This window comes from Salmo salar, chromosome ssa02, assembly GCF_905237065.1.
Source record: "Salmo salar chromosome ssa02, Ssal_v3.1, whole genome shotgun sequence".
NCBI classification, from domain to species: Eukaryota; Metazoa; Chordata; class Actinopteri; order Salmoniformes; family Salmonidae; genus Salmo; species Salmo salar.
The window spans coordinates 60,929,368-60,945,978 of NC_059443.1; the positions used below are offsets into that span (position 1 = coordinate 60,929,368).

Below are 16,611 nucleotides of genomic sequence, written 5' to 3' on the forward strand. Positions count from 1 at the left end.
GAACTGGATCACTAAGAGTGGTTTTAAAATGCATGATGTACTGTTGAACTGGATCACTAAAGTGGTTTTAATATGCATGATGTACTGTTGAACTGGATCACTAAAAGTGGTTTTAATATGCATGATGTACTGTTGAACTGGATCACTAAAAGAGGTTTTAATATGCATGTATTGGTGACATCATGCCACAAGAAATTCTAATAACTAGTCTTATTTTCAATATCTTACGTTTCACAGGGTAGTTTAGCCCAGCTGACAAAGATGATATATTCTCAATCTTGTTTGGAAGGGTTTCCCTTGTTTAGCATTGACAGTCATGTGAATGTTTAGATGTTTATCCATGTGCACCCCAGTTCGTCCTCAGTATTAATCCCATTGTGTGCCATCGTAAGAGGATAGCCCAATCAGCATGACAATCCCATGGCTATTTATAGCAGCTAGCGTTTTACTGACACACCTGTGGTTACAGTAGATCTCTCTCATAGGGTTTATATAACCTGTGTCTAAATCAGTCTGAAACGGTCACTTCTCGTCACCTGATCCCAGATCTGTAGCCTATGCGCTGTATCCAAATGATTCTGACTACGCTATAGTCCGAGATGTTGGCTTATGCCACGCATACATACAAATCTGGCATCAGGCTACTTCTCATAGACTTTGGCTAATGAGTTGAAACACAAATCCATATCAAAGCCTTGTTGTTGTGTCTGTGTTGTTTCTGCTGTCACTGTCGTGTGTTTGTTGGTGGGCTGCTTCATGCCATAGTTCAAACAGGAAATGCGACTCGCGCCCAGGCACAAGAGAAACGCTATCGTGAAACGGGAAAAAAAGGATATAATCACGACTCCACGTGAAGAGGTAGTTTGTTGTGGAAAACGTCTGGTGTGGCTTTCCTACTTGGACTGTCCCTTCAATGTCAGTCTGCAATTCTTCTGTTGACTGCTTTCAAGATCACTGTCATTTAGCCCCTTTGGGAATTTTTGGGCTAATCATTTTTTTCCAAAACTTGTCTTTTGTGTGGTTTGTTTTTGGTTAAAAATAGAGTTTGTGTATGTATTATTCTACAGTAGATCATTTTAATTCAAAACTAATCAAGTAGGCTTACAGTATCTTCCAGCACAAGTTACAGTATAGTCCAACACTATTGATGTGTTTTCTAACAATCCACCCACCTGTGAATCACTGTGGAACACATTGCCTGTATATTACGGGGGTGTAACAGTGTGTCAGTGTAATGGTTAACTTAGCCAGCAATGTTTATGGATGAGTGGCTGATGATTAGTAGAGTGTTATCTGTTCTGGTCTACCCTGAGTGCCAGTCTGCTTGTGCACTATTGCCAACTCCTTTTCCCTTACGGTCATGCATGATAAGGAGTGTTGGCAGTAATGCAACAAACAGACTGGTGTTCAGGCTACATGTTATGAGTTAGTAGAGTACAGGTCTAATCTGTTGTGATCTACAGGGAGTGGTCCAGGGCATGATTCAATCTTTTCAGTTGTCCTCCTGCACTCTCTTCAACGCCCCCATGCAGGATGTAAGTTGTAAGATTCCCCCCCTTGGTTTGAAATGTGTCCTCTTCTTGCTCTCTCACATGGCAGTAGATTCACTCACTGACTTTGAGATGGCAGGGTTTATATTGGTGCGTGTGTGTGAGTGGAATGCTTTGTGGGTGTTCTCCTTTCCTTAAAACCTGGACTGATCAATATGTGGAGGGCTGGTTTAAAGGGAATGCAGCCGTATTCTATTTTGGGATTTGGCCGACACGTTTCTATAGAGGAAATGTCATCAACCCTGAACATAGCATTTCAATCAACCTGGAACTTAGCAATGGAAAAACAACATTCACAGAGCATTGCCCATAAACGAATCAAGTCCACCAGTCGACATCCGGTGCTCTATGTTTTCGATGACCCGGCACGTCTAGTCTTCGTCCTGTCGCCACATTGTTGCCAGCTTCCACAGTGTGGTCCATTAACTCAAGCCATACTTATCCCCAGGTAAACCATTTAAACATTTTTTTTTTTAAATGTTTATGGAAACACATAGCCCAGACCCCATACAGTAGGGTTGGTCAGATTACGCGTCTGTCCTGATGGGAGGGGGGAGGGGAGGGGGGGGGGGGTAACATCAACAAGCTAGACCTGTCTGCCAGCCTCGATACTCTAAGGTGACTCTCTCTCGTGCTGTTGGAGTCGACTGGGGGAACTAGAGCAGTTGAGGTGAGGTGAAGACAGCCATTCCAAATTGACGGACAGACGCGTGTTGTTTGGCATCGTCAGCCTGTGGTTTTTGTTTGCCGTGCTATTACGGTTGGTTTGAACCTCTCTTCTGTTCATCTCTTAAACTGTACCGACACAGTTCTCTCCTGGTGTTTCTTAATTTACTCAAGTGACATTGTAGGCCTGGTTTTAGGGGTGTATTGGCAATCTGAGTAAGTGTAACAACTTATCTTCTAACTAAGAAATGACACTGTGTTCTGTGACTCCTGGTGTGTTTTGGTTCGGTGAATTTGGTCTCAGTTGGCCTGCTAATGGCCTTGTCATTTGACTAATATCACTCTCTTTCTCTCTCTTCTTCTGTCTGGATCACAGTGTATAGCAGAGGTACTCAACTTCTACCCTAAGAGGTCCGGAGCCTGCTGGTTTTCTGTTTTACTTGATAATGAATTGCAAACACCTGGTGTCCCAGGTCTAAATCAGTCCCCGATTAGAGGGGAACAATGAAAAAATGCAGTGGAACTGGCTTGGAGGTCCAGAGTGTAGTCTGAGGGGCATATAGAGATTCTTTACTTATCCAGCTGTCTTTCCCTCTTCCTCCTCAGGAGCAGGAGTTCCTGCAGAAACAGCAGCAGGAGCTGGACTGTGCCCTGAAGAAGATCATCCAGCAACACAAACACGAGCTGGCCACCATCGAGAGAGACTGTCTCAACCACAAACAACAGCTCCTCAGAGGTGAAGATGCATCTCTCAGCGTGATACATAAACTATAGATAGGTACTCAGTCATAGCACCTTTCAGAGGGGAGAAACCTGCCTTAACCACAAACAGAAGATGCATAGCTCTGTGTGAGATGCAAGTAGCACAGATGCACATTGTAGTAGGATAGATACACTACCTTACAAAGGTCAGAGTCACCACATAGAAGCACAGTCTACCCTAGCCGCTATCACCAGCATACTTAAAGGAAATACGGTAAACCTTACTGTTTGTGTGTGAGATGGAAACCGTAAACCCACAGTGACACAGTATATAACTGAAAACAGAAGTGCTACAGAGTTCAACCTAAGGCCCGTCAGGCCTTGACACTAGTTGAGCCATAAGGCACGGGGGGGGGTGGTATGTGGCCAATATTAAGCACGACGCAACACGGAGTGCCTGGAGACAACCCTTAGCCGTGGTATATTGGCCATATACCATAAACCCTGAGCTGCCTTATTGCTATTATAAACTGGTTACCAATGTAAAAATACATGTTTTGTCATACCCGTCGTATACATACCCGTCTGATATACCACGGCTTTCAGCCAATCAGCATTCAGGGTTCGAACCACCCGTCTGATAATACCTATTAATGCTGAGAACCTAACATGAACAGCAGCCTTCTAACCCTGCCTGGTCAGATTCCAGTCATCCTATACACATCAGCTTACAGAAATGTTCACAAGCTGTAGGCCTTGATGACTTGCTGATTGAATAGTATGAACCATGTTAGAAAGGGAAAGAAAATGGACGTCTGAAGCAAGTGTCTCACAAACGCATTCCAAGCTAACCAGTTAGTCAAATCTAGTGACATGGTTTTTTTTGGGTGCCAAGATTCGTCAACATCAAATACAAAGGAATACAGATGAAAGATCTGATTACAATGGTGGGGTATTGTATCTGGTAATAATATGCTGAACTTCTGTGTAATGCAGTGTTTCCTTGTACTGAGTTTGTGTCTTTGGTCCTTGCAGCACGGGAAGCAGCAATGTGGGAGCTGGAAGAGCGCCACCTACAGGAGAAACACCAGTTGTTTAAACAACAGCTGAAAGACCAGTACTTCATGCAGAGACACCAGCTGCTCAAGAGACATGAGAAGGTACAGTGAGGCTTCCAGATAGACAAACAACAGCTGATTCAGGATCAGATCTCATAAGCCTAGTCCTGAACAGAACCACTAGGAGCAAAATACCTGAACAGTTTGGGGAATAGAGTGAGGCATAATACTGAATGATGAGTCAAAACTAATAACATCTTAAATCAGATTGGAAATATGCCTGGGTATATCTGTTTCTGCATTCAACAATGATGCGTCATTGTTTTGCCAAATGCGGACTGCGTAACGTTGACAAGACAACTACATGGCTAACACTTTGGCAACCCTTCTAATATCTCAAATATCTAATTTCTATGGAAGCTAATGATGTGTTTCTGCCCCCCTACCTCCCTCTCCCTCCCCTCCCTACATAATCTCCCTCCCTCCCCCTCTCTGTCTCTCTATCCCTCCTTCCCTCCCTCCCTCCTTCCCTATCTTCCTTCCTCCCTCCCTCTTTCCTTCCCTATCTTCCTCCGTCTGTCCGTCTGTCTCTGTCCCCTTTCCCTCTCTCCCTCTCTCCCTTTCCCTCTCTCCCGCTCTCTCTCCCTTTCTCTCTCCCTCCCTCTCTCTCTGTAGGAGATGGAGCAGATGCAGCGCTACAACCAGCGTCTGATTGAGGAGATGAAGAACAGGCAGACACAGGAGAGGGCCCGCTTACCCAAGATCCAGCGCAGCGATGCCAAGACGCGCATGGCCATGTTCAAGAAGAGCCTCCGAATCACTGGGGGCCCCATCACACCCGAGCAGGAGAGGGAGAAGGTCAAACAGGTGAGAGATAAAGGTCAAAGGACACATAACTGAGAGTGGAAACCTATATATTTAGATGTTATTTTCAAAGTATAATCAAATCAAATTTTATTGGACACATGCACATATTTAGCAGATGTTATTGTGGGTGTAGCGAAATGCTTGTGTTCCTAGCTCCAACAGAGCAGTAGTATCTAACAATTCACAATAATACACACAATCTAAAAGTGAAAGAATGGAATTAGGACGAGCAATGTTGGCGTGGCATTGAATAAATACAGTAGCATAGAATACAGTGTATACATATGAGATGAGTGAAGCAGTATGCAAACATTATTAAAGTGACTAGTGTTCCATTATTAAAGTGACCAGTGATTCTATGTACATAGGGCAGCAGCCTCTATGATGCCGGGTTGAGTAACCAGGTGGTAGCTGGCTAGTGATAGCTATTTAACAGTCTGATGGCCTTGAGACAGAAGCTGTTTTTCAGTCTCTCGGTCCCGGCTTTGATGCACCTGTACTGACCTCGTCTTCTGAACGATAGCAGGGTGAACAGGCCGTGACTCCGGTGGTTGATGTCCTTGATGATATTTTTGGCCTCCCTGTGACATCGGGTGCTGTAGGTATCCTGGAGGGCAGGCAGTGTGCCCCCGGTGGTGCGTTGGGCAGACCGCACCACCCTGGAGAGCCTTGCGGTTGCGGGCGGTGCAGTTGCCGTACCAGGTGGTGATACAGCCCAACAGGATGCTCTCAATTGTTTATCTGTAAAAGTTTGTCAGGGTCTTAGGGGCCAAGCCAACTTTTTTTCAGCCTCCTGAGGTTGAAGAGGCGCTGTTGTGCCTTCTTCACCACACTGTCTGTGTGGGTGGACCATTTTAGATTGTCAGTGATGTGTACGCCGAGGAACTTGAAGCTTTCCACCTTCTCCACTGCGGTTCTGTCTGTGGATAGGGGCATGCTTCCTCTGCTGTTTCCTGAAGTCCACGATCAGCTCCTTTGTTTTGTTGACGTTGCGGGAGAGGTTATTTTCCTGGCACCACTCCACCAGGGTCCTCACCTCCTCCCTGTAGGCTTTCTCGTCATTGTTGGTAATCAGGCCTACTACTGTTGTCATCTGCAAACTTGATGATTGAGTTGAAGACGTGGTGGCCAGATGTACTGCGCAGGCATACTCCTACCTGACTGGATGCCCACTCTAGCACGGCACTTGCGAGGGGCTGGAATCGCTCGCACCACATCTATCAAGACAACTGGAGCACTGGGCCAGACACTCTTAAATAGAACCTGGACCAGCTCAGGTGAAACACCTTCCCACTAACGAGATGGACAAGCCAGCACAGGTGTAACACATTGACTAACGAGGTGACACCAATCAGTGCGCCCTACGTGCTAACGAGCTATACGTGCTAAAGTCCAACCTCAAAACATAAATGGAAAAACCAAAGCCTGTAACACCTTCCCCCTTAAGACAACAAATATATCCTAATTTTTGTTGGACGAGTTTGCTCACCACCAACAGAAAACAACTTCCACTTCACATTATAATCAACTACAATGCTTCACCTTCTACAATATAAACATGGTGTCTACTGGCTGTCAACAATTAAAAACAAGAAAACACACATTTCTAAATAAAAAATAAAAAAATAATAAAACTCACTAGCCTCTAGAACTCCTTCCTAAAACTCACTAGCTACTAGATCTCAAACAAAACTGATCTACAATATGGAAAAACGTGCAGTCATGGGTGAACAGGGAGTACAGGAGGGGGCTGAGCACGCCCCTGTGTTTTTTCCTACCTTCACCACCTGGGGGCAGCCCGTCAGGAAGTCCAGGACCCAGTTGCACAGGGCAGGGTTTAGACCCAGGGCCCCAAGCTTAATGATGAGCTTGGAGGGTACTATGGTGTTGAAGGCTGAGCTATAGTCAATGAACAGCATTCTTACATAGATATTCCTCTTGTCCAGATGGGATAGGGCAGTGCGATGGCAATTGCATCGTCTGTGGATCTATTAGGGCGGTAAGAAAATTGAAGTGGGTCTAATGTGTCAGGTAAGGTAGAGGTAATATGAACCTTGACTAGTCTCTCAAAGCATTTCATGATGACAGAAGTGAGTCATTTAGTTTAGTTATCTTTTCTTTCTTGGGTACAGGGACAATGGTGGACATCTTGAAGCAAGTGGGGACAGCAGACTGGGATAGGGAGAGATTGAATATGTCCGTAAACACTCCAGCCAGCTGGTCTGCGCATGCTCTGAGGACGCGGCTAGGGATGCCGTCTTAGTCGGCAGCCTTGCGATGGTTAACACGCTTAAATGTTTTACTCACATCGGCCATGATGAACGAGAGCCCACAGTCCTTGGGAGCGGGCTGCGTCAGTGGCTCTGTGTTTTCCTCAAAGCAGGCGAAGAAAGTGTTTAGCTTGTCCGGGAGCAAGACGTCGGTGTCCGTGATGTGGCTGGTTTTCCCTTTGTAATCCGTGATTGCCTGTTGACCCTGCCACATACATCTCATGTATGAGCTGTTGAATTGCAACTCCACTTTGTCTCTGTACTGACGTTTTGCTTGTTTGATTGCCTTATGGAGGGAATAACTACACTGTTTCTATTTGACCATATTCCAAGTCACCTTGCCATGGTTAAATGCGGTGGTTCGCGCTTTCAGTTTTGCACCAATGCTGCCAGCTAATGAGGGATTATAGACATTGCGTTCAGTGGAGAAAGAAGTAAAGTCTCAGAACTTGTTGATCCAAGTCAAAGGGACTTTCCCAGGCACTGAAGGATTTACAGTACTTTAGGCAATGCTATGTCAAGCTTGAGACTCCCAGTGCAAATTAAGCATGTATCAAGTTCCAACTGTAATTGGGCCTATTTTAATACTCGTGTGAGTTGAATAACTGAGATGTTTTTGTGTGTTTGTCAGTTTGCAGCCCAGGAGGAGAAGAGGCAGAAGAATGAGAGGCTCCACCAGCACCAGAAACATGAGAACCAGATGAGAGACCTGCAACTGCAGTGTGACGCCAACATCAGGGAGCTGCAGCAGTTACAGGTACACTCTCAGAAATAAAGGTGTAGATTTGTTCCTAAAAGAGTACAACTTCTTGTCACTGGGGTTGTACCCTGTAGGGTCCTCCTTTATACTTTTAGTTATGGGTACATATTTTGTACCCAAGTTCATACCTCAGATAGTACCTTTCTCCACAGGTACAAAAGCATGCTTTGTGCTTTTATAGTACATAGTATATTTACATTTACATTTTAGTCATTTAGCAGACGCTCTTATCCAGAGTGACTTACAGTAGTGAATACATACATTTCATTTTCATGCATTTTTTTTTTTTTGAACTGTCCCCCCGTGGGAATCGAACCATCACAGTGACAAAGCCATTTGTTCCTTGTAAGTGGCAAAAATGGACCTCTACCATAGACCACTTAAACTTGTACAATATTTCCACTCACGGGTGGCCAAAAATAACTATCTGAAAGGCACACCGCTGTGCCAAGCCTCCAATACATTTCCCCAATTTGCTTTTTGATTGAATTGTAGAGTTACCACCCATGACTGTATTTGTTAGTAACAGAAACATTGTTGTTAAATTCTTTCATTTTCAGTCATGTGGCCTTCACCAAGTGAGTTCCTAAGCATATATTACCATTCCAATTAAACTCTTTATGACAATACATTATATATCTCATGAGGCCTTATTTTGAGGCCTAGTTTTACCCTAATACAGTGTCATGAAACTCATGGTTTATAGGACACATCAGGCCTGCTTCCAAAATTCCCAGATTTTTGGAAAATTCTGTTTGAAGCATTTCGTCCTTATTCCCTCCTGTTTCCAGGAATCTTCAGACTGTGATTTCTAGAAAACCTGGGAAATTCACCAGAATTTTGCAAGTCTACCTGCAAGTCATTTTATGCTGGTTTGCAAAGTGATTTGTAATTCCTATTGGAATCCAGACAGAGTTAAGATATCCAACTGTTGGAATTGTATTCACCTGCAACCTGCGTTCATAATGACTTCCAGAGTTAGGAACATTTTGAGGAGACTACCTAAGCCATTTAAATTGGAACAACCATTTCAGTAATGGGAGAAAAAAATCGAACTAACTGATTGGATTAGTTTACAAACATTTATATTATTTATCTTTGTGTAGCATAAGATTAATCAATCAATGTACATGCAAAAACAGATATTAAAAACAATTCTTTAAAAATAAACTTGCAGTTGAGCATGCTGGGAAATATGAAGATAATAATTATGGTACAAATGTGGCTTTTTGGGATACCACCCCAGTGACAAAGCCGTTAGTTCCTTTTAGGTGGCAAAAAGTTAGCATTGTATGGTGGGTATTGAGGGTAAAAAAAATACATTTGTAACCTGGGAAAATAACCTTCACGTTGTACCCCTTTTTTGAGTGTGATGATTGTACCTTTTTATATTCATAATATGGGTAACAAAATTACAAAAATGTACCATTATACTCTTTGTCTGCACATGTATCCTAAAAGGTACGAAACAGTACCATGTGAGATCATTATGTTTACCTCTGAAGCAACATTATACGTATTTTGACATTTTTGTACTCCAGGGAACAATACCGTACCCTTATTTCTAAGAGTGTATGGAATAAAATATTTAGCACGCGCACGCACACATGCATATCAGGGAATCTGCAATTGCACAAGGTGCAATAGAAAACACACACATAAGCACACCAACACACTTTGATTCATCTGTGATTCAGTATACCATGTAACACCCAATGTGTGTGTTGTGTGTTTCAGAACGAGAAGTGCCACATCCTGATAGAGCACGAGACCCAGAAGCTGAAGGAGCTGGATGAGGAGCACAGCCAGGAGCTGAAGGAGTGGAGGGAGAAACTACGACCCAGGAAGAAGGTAACATTACACCAGTTAACGCTTGACAGGAAATGATTAATTTTTCTATTGAATATTTGGCACATATTTTGTTTCGGAGATGAGATACTTGTAGTTGAAACACATGGTGGCAGGTAGGGTGGGAGGTAGCCTAACGGTTCGAGTGTTGGGCTAGTAACCGAAATCCGCTAGTTTGAATCCCAGAGCTGACAAGGTGAAACATTTGTCCATGTGTCCTTGAGCAAGACACTTAACCCTAATTGCTGATAATGCCTGACCCTGACCCCACTCTCTGAGGGTGTCTCAGGGGGATATGTAAAACAGTACAAATATAAGCAAGCGCCAAATGATTATTATGTAATCACTTGCTTGTGATCCGCTCACCAACAATTTGTCTGTTGTTCTTAGGCTCTGGAGGAAGAGTTTGCCAGGAAGCTTCAGGAGCAGGAGGTCTTCTTTAAGATGAGTGGAGAGTCAGAGTGCCTTAACCCCTCAGCCCAGAGCCGCATCTCTAAGTTCTACCCCATCCCCAGTGTCCACTCCACTGGCTTCTAGGGGTTAACCCATTCATGACACTCCGGATGGACATGGACATATATCCACACCCACATATTGAAGGCATACACAATGAATAGATATACACACTCCGGATGGATACACACACACACACACACACACACACACACACACACACACACACACACACACACACACACACACACACACACACACACACACTAATAAGACTGAGCCTCTGCTGCCTTGTCCCGTCTCCACTGATGACAATCAGGGGGACGAAGGGGCGATATCTCCGAGGGGTGTGTTTGTACCCCTCTAAGGGTGAGTGTACCCCTCTATCGGTTTCTGGACGAGGATGGGACAGTAGCCCTCAAGCTACAGACTGTGTTAATCATGAAGACCCTTTTAATGGTGATCTGTTATACATAATTGACCCCTTTTTCATTGTATAGGGTCGTGTTCAGTCGGGCACACCGTAGCAAGAGTTTCAATTTGTGTTCTTATTGTAGAAGTAGTACCTCCCCGTTTCACTCCATTTCAAATCATTTTCCACTGACTGAACAAAACCCAGTTTTATTTCTTATAGCTTCCTCTTTTGAAATGAGTTATGAAGGAGATTCTTGACATTATGCATTTTCAAATTTGATACTTTGGCACTGTGTTCCTCAAATCCTAGCCTCCAAGTCACTAAAGTGTCTCAGGCAGATTACATTTTTTATTGATGATTCTTTTTCATTTGTGAATCTTTTTTTTTCTTGAAGAATCTAGTGCCTGTATACTTTTATTTCAATGGGCTGGCTTGTCAAATTTAAGCTTCCTCTGAAAAAAAATAACTATTGCTGCTCAATTTTTATCCCATTTAGTTATTTGCACTAAATCAGGGCTGCCCAACCCTCTTCCTGATTCAGCTAGTTAAGGTCTTGTTGAGCAGCTAATTAGTAGAATCAGGTGTGTTAAATTAGGGTTGGACTGAAAACCCACAGGACGGTAGATCTCCAGGAAGAGGGTTGAGCAGCCCTGCACTAAATAAAAAGGATGAAGTAACATTTTGTACCAGAAGTCCAATATAATTAACTTATATATTCAATATCTTTGGTGATGTTTGAGAGAGCTAATGATCTGATAAGAATTTACTTTTGGTAAAGGATGAAAAGCACATTTTTTTATAATGAATCTTAACAAAGGCATGATATATTTTATATGCAATCACACACATCTTGACAAGATATTGAATTTAGTTTTCAATGGACTAGGGAGTGACTGCCTGTAGTTGTGCATGGGTTTCAATGCAAGTTTGACTTCTTATGTTATAATTATGGTATCAAATGTTATTTTTTGGAGCTTATTAACAACAGTTTGGGATTTATATTTTTCTGTCGGAAATGGTTCCTTTCTTCTAGCCTGGAATCCAAACTGAATCACTACTTTCACTGTTGTTTTACTTGAACATTTGTGAAACGGTTGAGATTCCCAGGCTGGTATCTTTCTTCAGGTTTCATGAGCATGCCTTTCATCTTCAGCACAACTCTTGGGATTTGTTTCTCCCTTTTTGTAATTTGGTGTAGTCGGCGAGTGGACATTTTGTTTTAGCATACTAAGGAGGGGGTATTAAAATGGTGTTTGTTTATATATCCAGACAGAGACAAGGTTTTCACTGTGGTTACTCAAATGGCGTTGTTAAATAATTCGCTAGAAATCTGTGAGGACCTATATGAAGGTCTGTTTTGTTAGAATTTCATGCAAATGTTTGGTATGTCTGTGTATTGTTTATGAAATTGCCTCCCATTAATAAGGTATTATTGCATTACCATATTCATCAGTTGACCTGCATGGCTTTTGGGTTTGTTTGTAAGTAAACTATGATACTGTTTTATTATCATTCATACTAGCTAATAGCCTTAATGTTTTCAACAAAATGTATGAAGATACGGTATTCATGTTGTGGCCCTCTGTGTAGTTATTTTAATCAGACTTAGTTCAAGTCCCGCCCCAAGTGATCTTTATATTCGTATAGCCTACTGTATCATAGTCAAATGTTTTGTTCGTTACTTATTTAATCTGAGGGAAATTAATATGACGTTATCATGAGTTGAACAGTTTTGATAACATTTTCAGAACTATAGTTTTAGCTTATTTTATCATAGATATGCATGATCTACTCTAAAGTGGTGGTAGCCTATAACCTTCAATACAGTTAAAAATCATTTGTTAAAAAGGAACTGTTGGACCTGACTGGTTTAGGCCATCATGGCTTCTGATTGATCCATTTGTTATCTCACCCTTTTTTGATTGGCTGCAGGAACAACAATCAGTCGATGCTATTTTATAATTGGTCTGTAATAGTGGCAAACAAAAACAAAACATGATACACAATGAAGGAGTGCTGTGCACCTTACACAAAATGAAGATACTCTGCCAGTAGTTATTTATGTGGAAATGTATCTTTACGGTACAGTATTGTAGTTTCCTCAATTGTCAAATAGTTCATTTCTAATCTGAAATTTAAACTGAATTGAAAATATAATTAAATACCAATCATGTCAATATGTGTTATGTTATTAGTTTCATGATTTCCTTCTGATTTTCAAATTGTATCATGATTGATTGATTTCAGAATGTTGTTTGAAATTGAACTACCATTAAAAAAATAATGTTTACTTTATAGTTTATAGAATGCCTATGTACTGTAGATTTGCATTGTTCTGTAAATAAACAATTTCCTGTATACAATATCGTGTACCTGTTTGTTTCTTCAGTGAGTCTATAGGAACAATGTGAACCTTACGTTCCACTTTGATTAAATAAAGCTTTATTTTTATAAAGTGATACCAGTACATTGAAAGGAGATTTTGACAATGGTTTGAGTTTTGTTCGATACGAAATGTGTTTTTCCTCAAGTACAAAACTACAATAACAATAATAGTACAAAAGCTATTGAATAAAAATGGCACACCCTATTTTTCACCACATAGTTGAACAATCCCTGCTATCAACATGTAAGGAGGTGAATTGGAAAGATACTCCAGCTCAAACACTAGTAAAAATAGATCATAAAGACATCTTTGACACAACACAATACATCAGCGCATGGAATACTGTACTGTTCAACAGTTTCTCCAATAGAAAACAATATATTTACATCAGTAATGTCTCCAAGGCATTAGGGCCCAGACATGTATGCTCATGAGTCATGACATATTTCATAGGACTTTCATTCAAATTTTAATGAGTATTTATCAATCATTTGTTTCTGAAACACCAACATTCCTCTTTCTTCTGTGCGTCACAAGTGTGTATTCTCCTGTGGACAAATGTGAAATCTTAATGAAACCATATCTGGTTTGCTTAACTAGGTCAGATCGACACATCATGCATAGCAGGGACCCTTCTATTGAGGGTACTACCATCCTAGAATTACATATAGTATCCCTAGAATGGATCCTACGTGAATAGGTTCCCTGTGATTATCATGACGTACCTTTCTCCCCCTTTCCCCCCCTTTTCCACTCCAGACCATTGAGGCCTGTCCTTCCTGGGATGCCATCTAGTCCTGGTTAACCAGAATTCAGAGTGAAAGTGTCACAATGGGACTGATTTTATGAGTTTGTCTTGCCTGAGTAGCTTAATACAATGGTTTACAAAGACCTGGCAAATGATCAAGAGCGCAACTCTAAAGATTTAAAAGGCGTAATGGTTCAAAAAGTACCTCTCTCGCCTTTGTGACCTGTATGTCCTATGTCCCCTTTCTGTCCTGGCCTTCCAGGGGGTCCCACAATGTTTCCATGGGCTATGGAGGATGCATAAGGTTATTTCATATAAAGTTAAAGCTGCAATCAGCATTTTGGCAAAGCCCCACCAATGTTCAATCGTGACAAATTGGACTTCACACTTGGTACTGTTCTTAATTAAAATCTATAATGTGAAATAAAGTACTAGTCAAAAGTTTGGACACCTATTTATTCAAGGCTTTTTCTTTATTTTTACTATTTTCTACATTGTAGAATAATAGTGAAGACATCAAAACTATGAAATAACGTATGTAGTGTACTGTAGTTAACAAAAAAGTGTTATTTATTTTATTTTTGAGATTCTTCAAAAAGCCACTCTTTGCCTTGACGACAGCTTTGCACACTCTTGGCATTCTCTCAACCAGCTTAATCAGGGAGTCACCTGGAATGCATTTCAATTAACAGGTTAATTTGTTAATTTGTGGAATTTCTTTCCTTCTTAATACGTTTGAGCCAATCAGTTGTGTTGTGACAAGATAGGGGTGGTATACAGAAGATAGCCCTATTTGGTAAAAGTCCATATTATGTCAAGAACAGCTCAAATAAGCAAAGAGAAATGACTTTCCATCATTACTTTAACACATGAAGGTCAGTCAATCCAGAAATTTTCAAGAACTTTGAAAGTTTTTTTTAAGTGCAGTCGCAAAAACCATCAAGTGCTATGATGAAACTGGCTCTCATGAGGACCGCCACAGGAAAGGAAGACCCAGAGATACCTCTGCTGCAGAGGACAAGTTCATTAGAGTTAACAGCCTCAGAAATCAGCAATTAACTGCACCTCTGATTGCTGCCCAATTAAATGCTTCAAGTAACAGACACATCTCAACATCAACTGTTCAGAAGAGACTGCGTGTATCAGGCATTCATGGTCGAATTGCTGCAAAGAAACCACTACTAAAGGACACCAATAAGAAGAAGAGACTTGCTTGGTCCAAGAAACACAAGCAATGGACATCAGACCGGTGGAAATCTGTCCTTTGGTCTGATGAGTCTAAATTTTAGATTTTTGGTTCCAACCGCCATGTCTTTGTGAGATGAAGAATAGGTGAACGAATGCTCTCTGCATGTGTGGTTCCCACCGTGAAGAATGGAGGAGGAGGTGTGATGGTGTGGGGGTGCTTTGCTAGTGACACTATCTGTGATTAATTTAGAATTCAAGGCACACTTAACCAGCATGGCTACCACAGCATTCTGCAGCGATACGCCATCCCATCTGGTTTGTGTTTGGTGGGACTATTATTTGTTTTTCAACAGAACAATGACCCAAAACACACCTCCAGGCTGTGTAAGGGCTATTTGACTAAGAAGGAGAGTGATGGAGTGCTGCATCAGATGACCTGACCTCCACAATCACCCGACCTCAACCCAATTGAGATGGTTTGGGATGAGTTGGACTGCAGAGTTGAGGAAAAGCAGCCAACAAGTGCTCAACATATGTGGGAACTCCTTCAAGCCTGTTGGAAAAGCATTCCAGGTGAAGCTGGTTGAGAGAATGCCAAGAGTGTGCAAAGCTGTCATCAAGGCATAAGGTGGCTACTTTGAAGAATCTAAAATCTAAAATATATTTTGATTTGTTTAACACTTTTTTGGTTATTACATGATTCCATATGTGTTATTTCATCATTTTGATGTCTTCACTATTATTCTACAATGTAGAAAATAGTAAACATAAAGAAAAACCCTTAGGTGTGTAGGTGTGTCCAAACTTTTGACTGGTGCTGTACGTTAATGAATTACATTTATACTGTATTATTCTCACCTCTGATGTATTCCACAAGGTCAGTGGCGTTACTATGGGAACCAAACACACGGCTGAATCCTGGCGCACCGGGAGGGCCAGGGGGTCCTGGGGGTCCTTGAACAACCTGTGACTTCTCCAGCTGAGACTGGTTCTCAACCACATCCCTCAACAGACCATGGTCTACGGGATGGGAAACAATCAAGATCAGAGATAGCATATGCATTTACATCCAATGACCAGCAAAAGTAGGACTCTTCATTCATTGTCGATGGTCGCTATCTTTACTTATCAACATCTGTGTCCCATTGGCATAGAAATTGAATTACTAGAACTGCCATCCCAATTCAAGTCAATGTGCCATTCCTTTGATCCATTGTCATTGGAAACAAATAAGCTTTGAAGAATTGCATTTAAATGTTGAGTTAAATGTGTCTAGCTCTGAAAAGTATATTGTAGCACTGCGATGACAGTGTTGTGTATTCAGTTTCACTTACACTTGATGTAGTCAGTCACTCGGACCGCTATATTGGAGTAGTCTGTCTCAGTCTCAGTCTCAGCCAGCCTTCTTCCCTCGCTGGTCCTGTGGTCGAAGGCGTGGCCGTACCCAGAGCTACCCTGCTCTCCCTTATGTCCCTGGGGTCCAGGGGGACCTGGGGGGCCTGGAGGCCCAAACATTCCCCCTCTTGTACCATCACCTGGTAAGGATAATACAATTTGCCAGTTATACCCACTGATACCCACTGTTCTGGGACAGTAACTCAATGCCAAGGGTAAATTATTGCTTTGAAATGAATGGGAGTCCGTATAATCCCCTATCAATGTCTATTTTTCATTTTAATAAGTAACCTTTTTATCTTGGG

General features: G+C 41.9%; 2 protein-coding genes across 8 annotated transcripts in view; one reads left to right on the forward strand and one right to left on the reverse strand.

Moving 5' to 3' along the window:
- The window catches only part of LOC106586757 (serine/threonine-protein kinase 10), a 40,046-nt gene extending 27,094 nt beyond the window's left edge, over positions 1–12,952 (forward strand). Inside the window, exons 13-20 of one of the 3 annotated variants that reach the window (XM_014174358.2) lie at positions 766–858; positions 1,464–1,535; positions 2,823–2,952; positions 3,954–4,078; positions 4,652–4,843; positions 7,745–7,870; positions 9,611–9,724; positions 10,112–12,952. In XM_014174358.2, the coding sequence (XP_014029833.2) occupies positions 766–858; positions 1,464–1,535; positions 2,823–2,952; positions 3,954–4,078; positions 4,652–4,843; positions 7,745–7,870; positions 9,611–9,724; positions 10,112–10,258 (999 nt within the window). In that variant the 3' untranslated portion in view covers positions 10,259–12,952. The remainder of the gene's footprint in view (positions 1–765; positions 859–1,463; positions 1,536–2,822; positions 2,953–3,953; positions 4,079–4,651; positions 4,844–7,744; positions 7,871–9,610; positions 9,725–10,111) is intronic. The other 2 variants (XM_045707063.1, XM_014174365.2) reach the window with 2 other exon arrangements.
- A 479-nt stretch (positions 12,953–13,431) lies between these two features.
- Positions 13,432–16,611, reverse strand: part of LOC106586738 (collagen alpha-1(XVII) chain) — a 31,188-nt gene continuing 28,008 nt past the window's right edge. For 4 of the 5 annotated variants that reach the window (XM_045707052.1, XM_014174325.2, XM_045707045.1 and 1 more), the window contains 5 exons: positions 16,246–16,446; positions 15,770–15,931; positions 13,929–14,009; positions 13,701–13,772; positions 13,432–13,523 (listed from right to left, as the gene is read on the reverse strand). In XM_045707052.1, coding sequence (XP_045563008.1) covers positions 13,459–13,523; positions 13,701–13,772; positions 13,929–14,009; positions 15,770–15,931; positions 16,246–16,446 — 581 coding nt within the window. In that variant the 3' untranslated portion in view covers positions 13,432–13,458. The remainder of the gene's footprint in view (positions 13,524–13,700; positions 13,773–13,928; positions 14,010–15,769; positions 15,932–16,245; positions 16,447–16,611) is intronic. The other variant, XM_045707046.1, reaches the window with a different exon arrangement.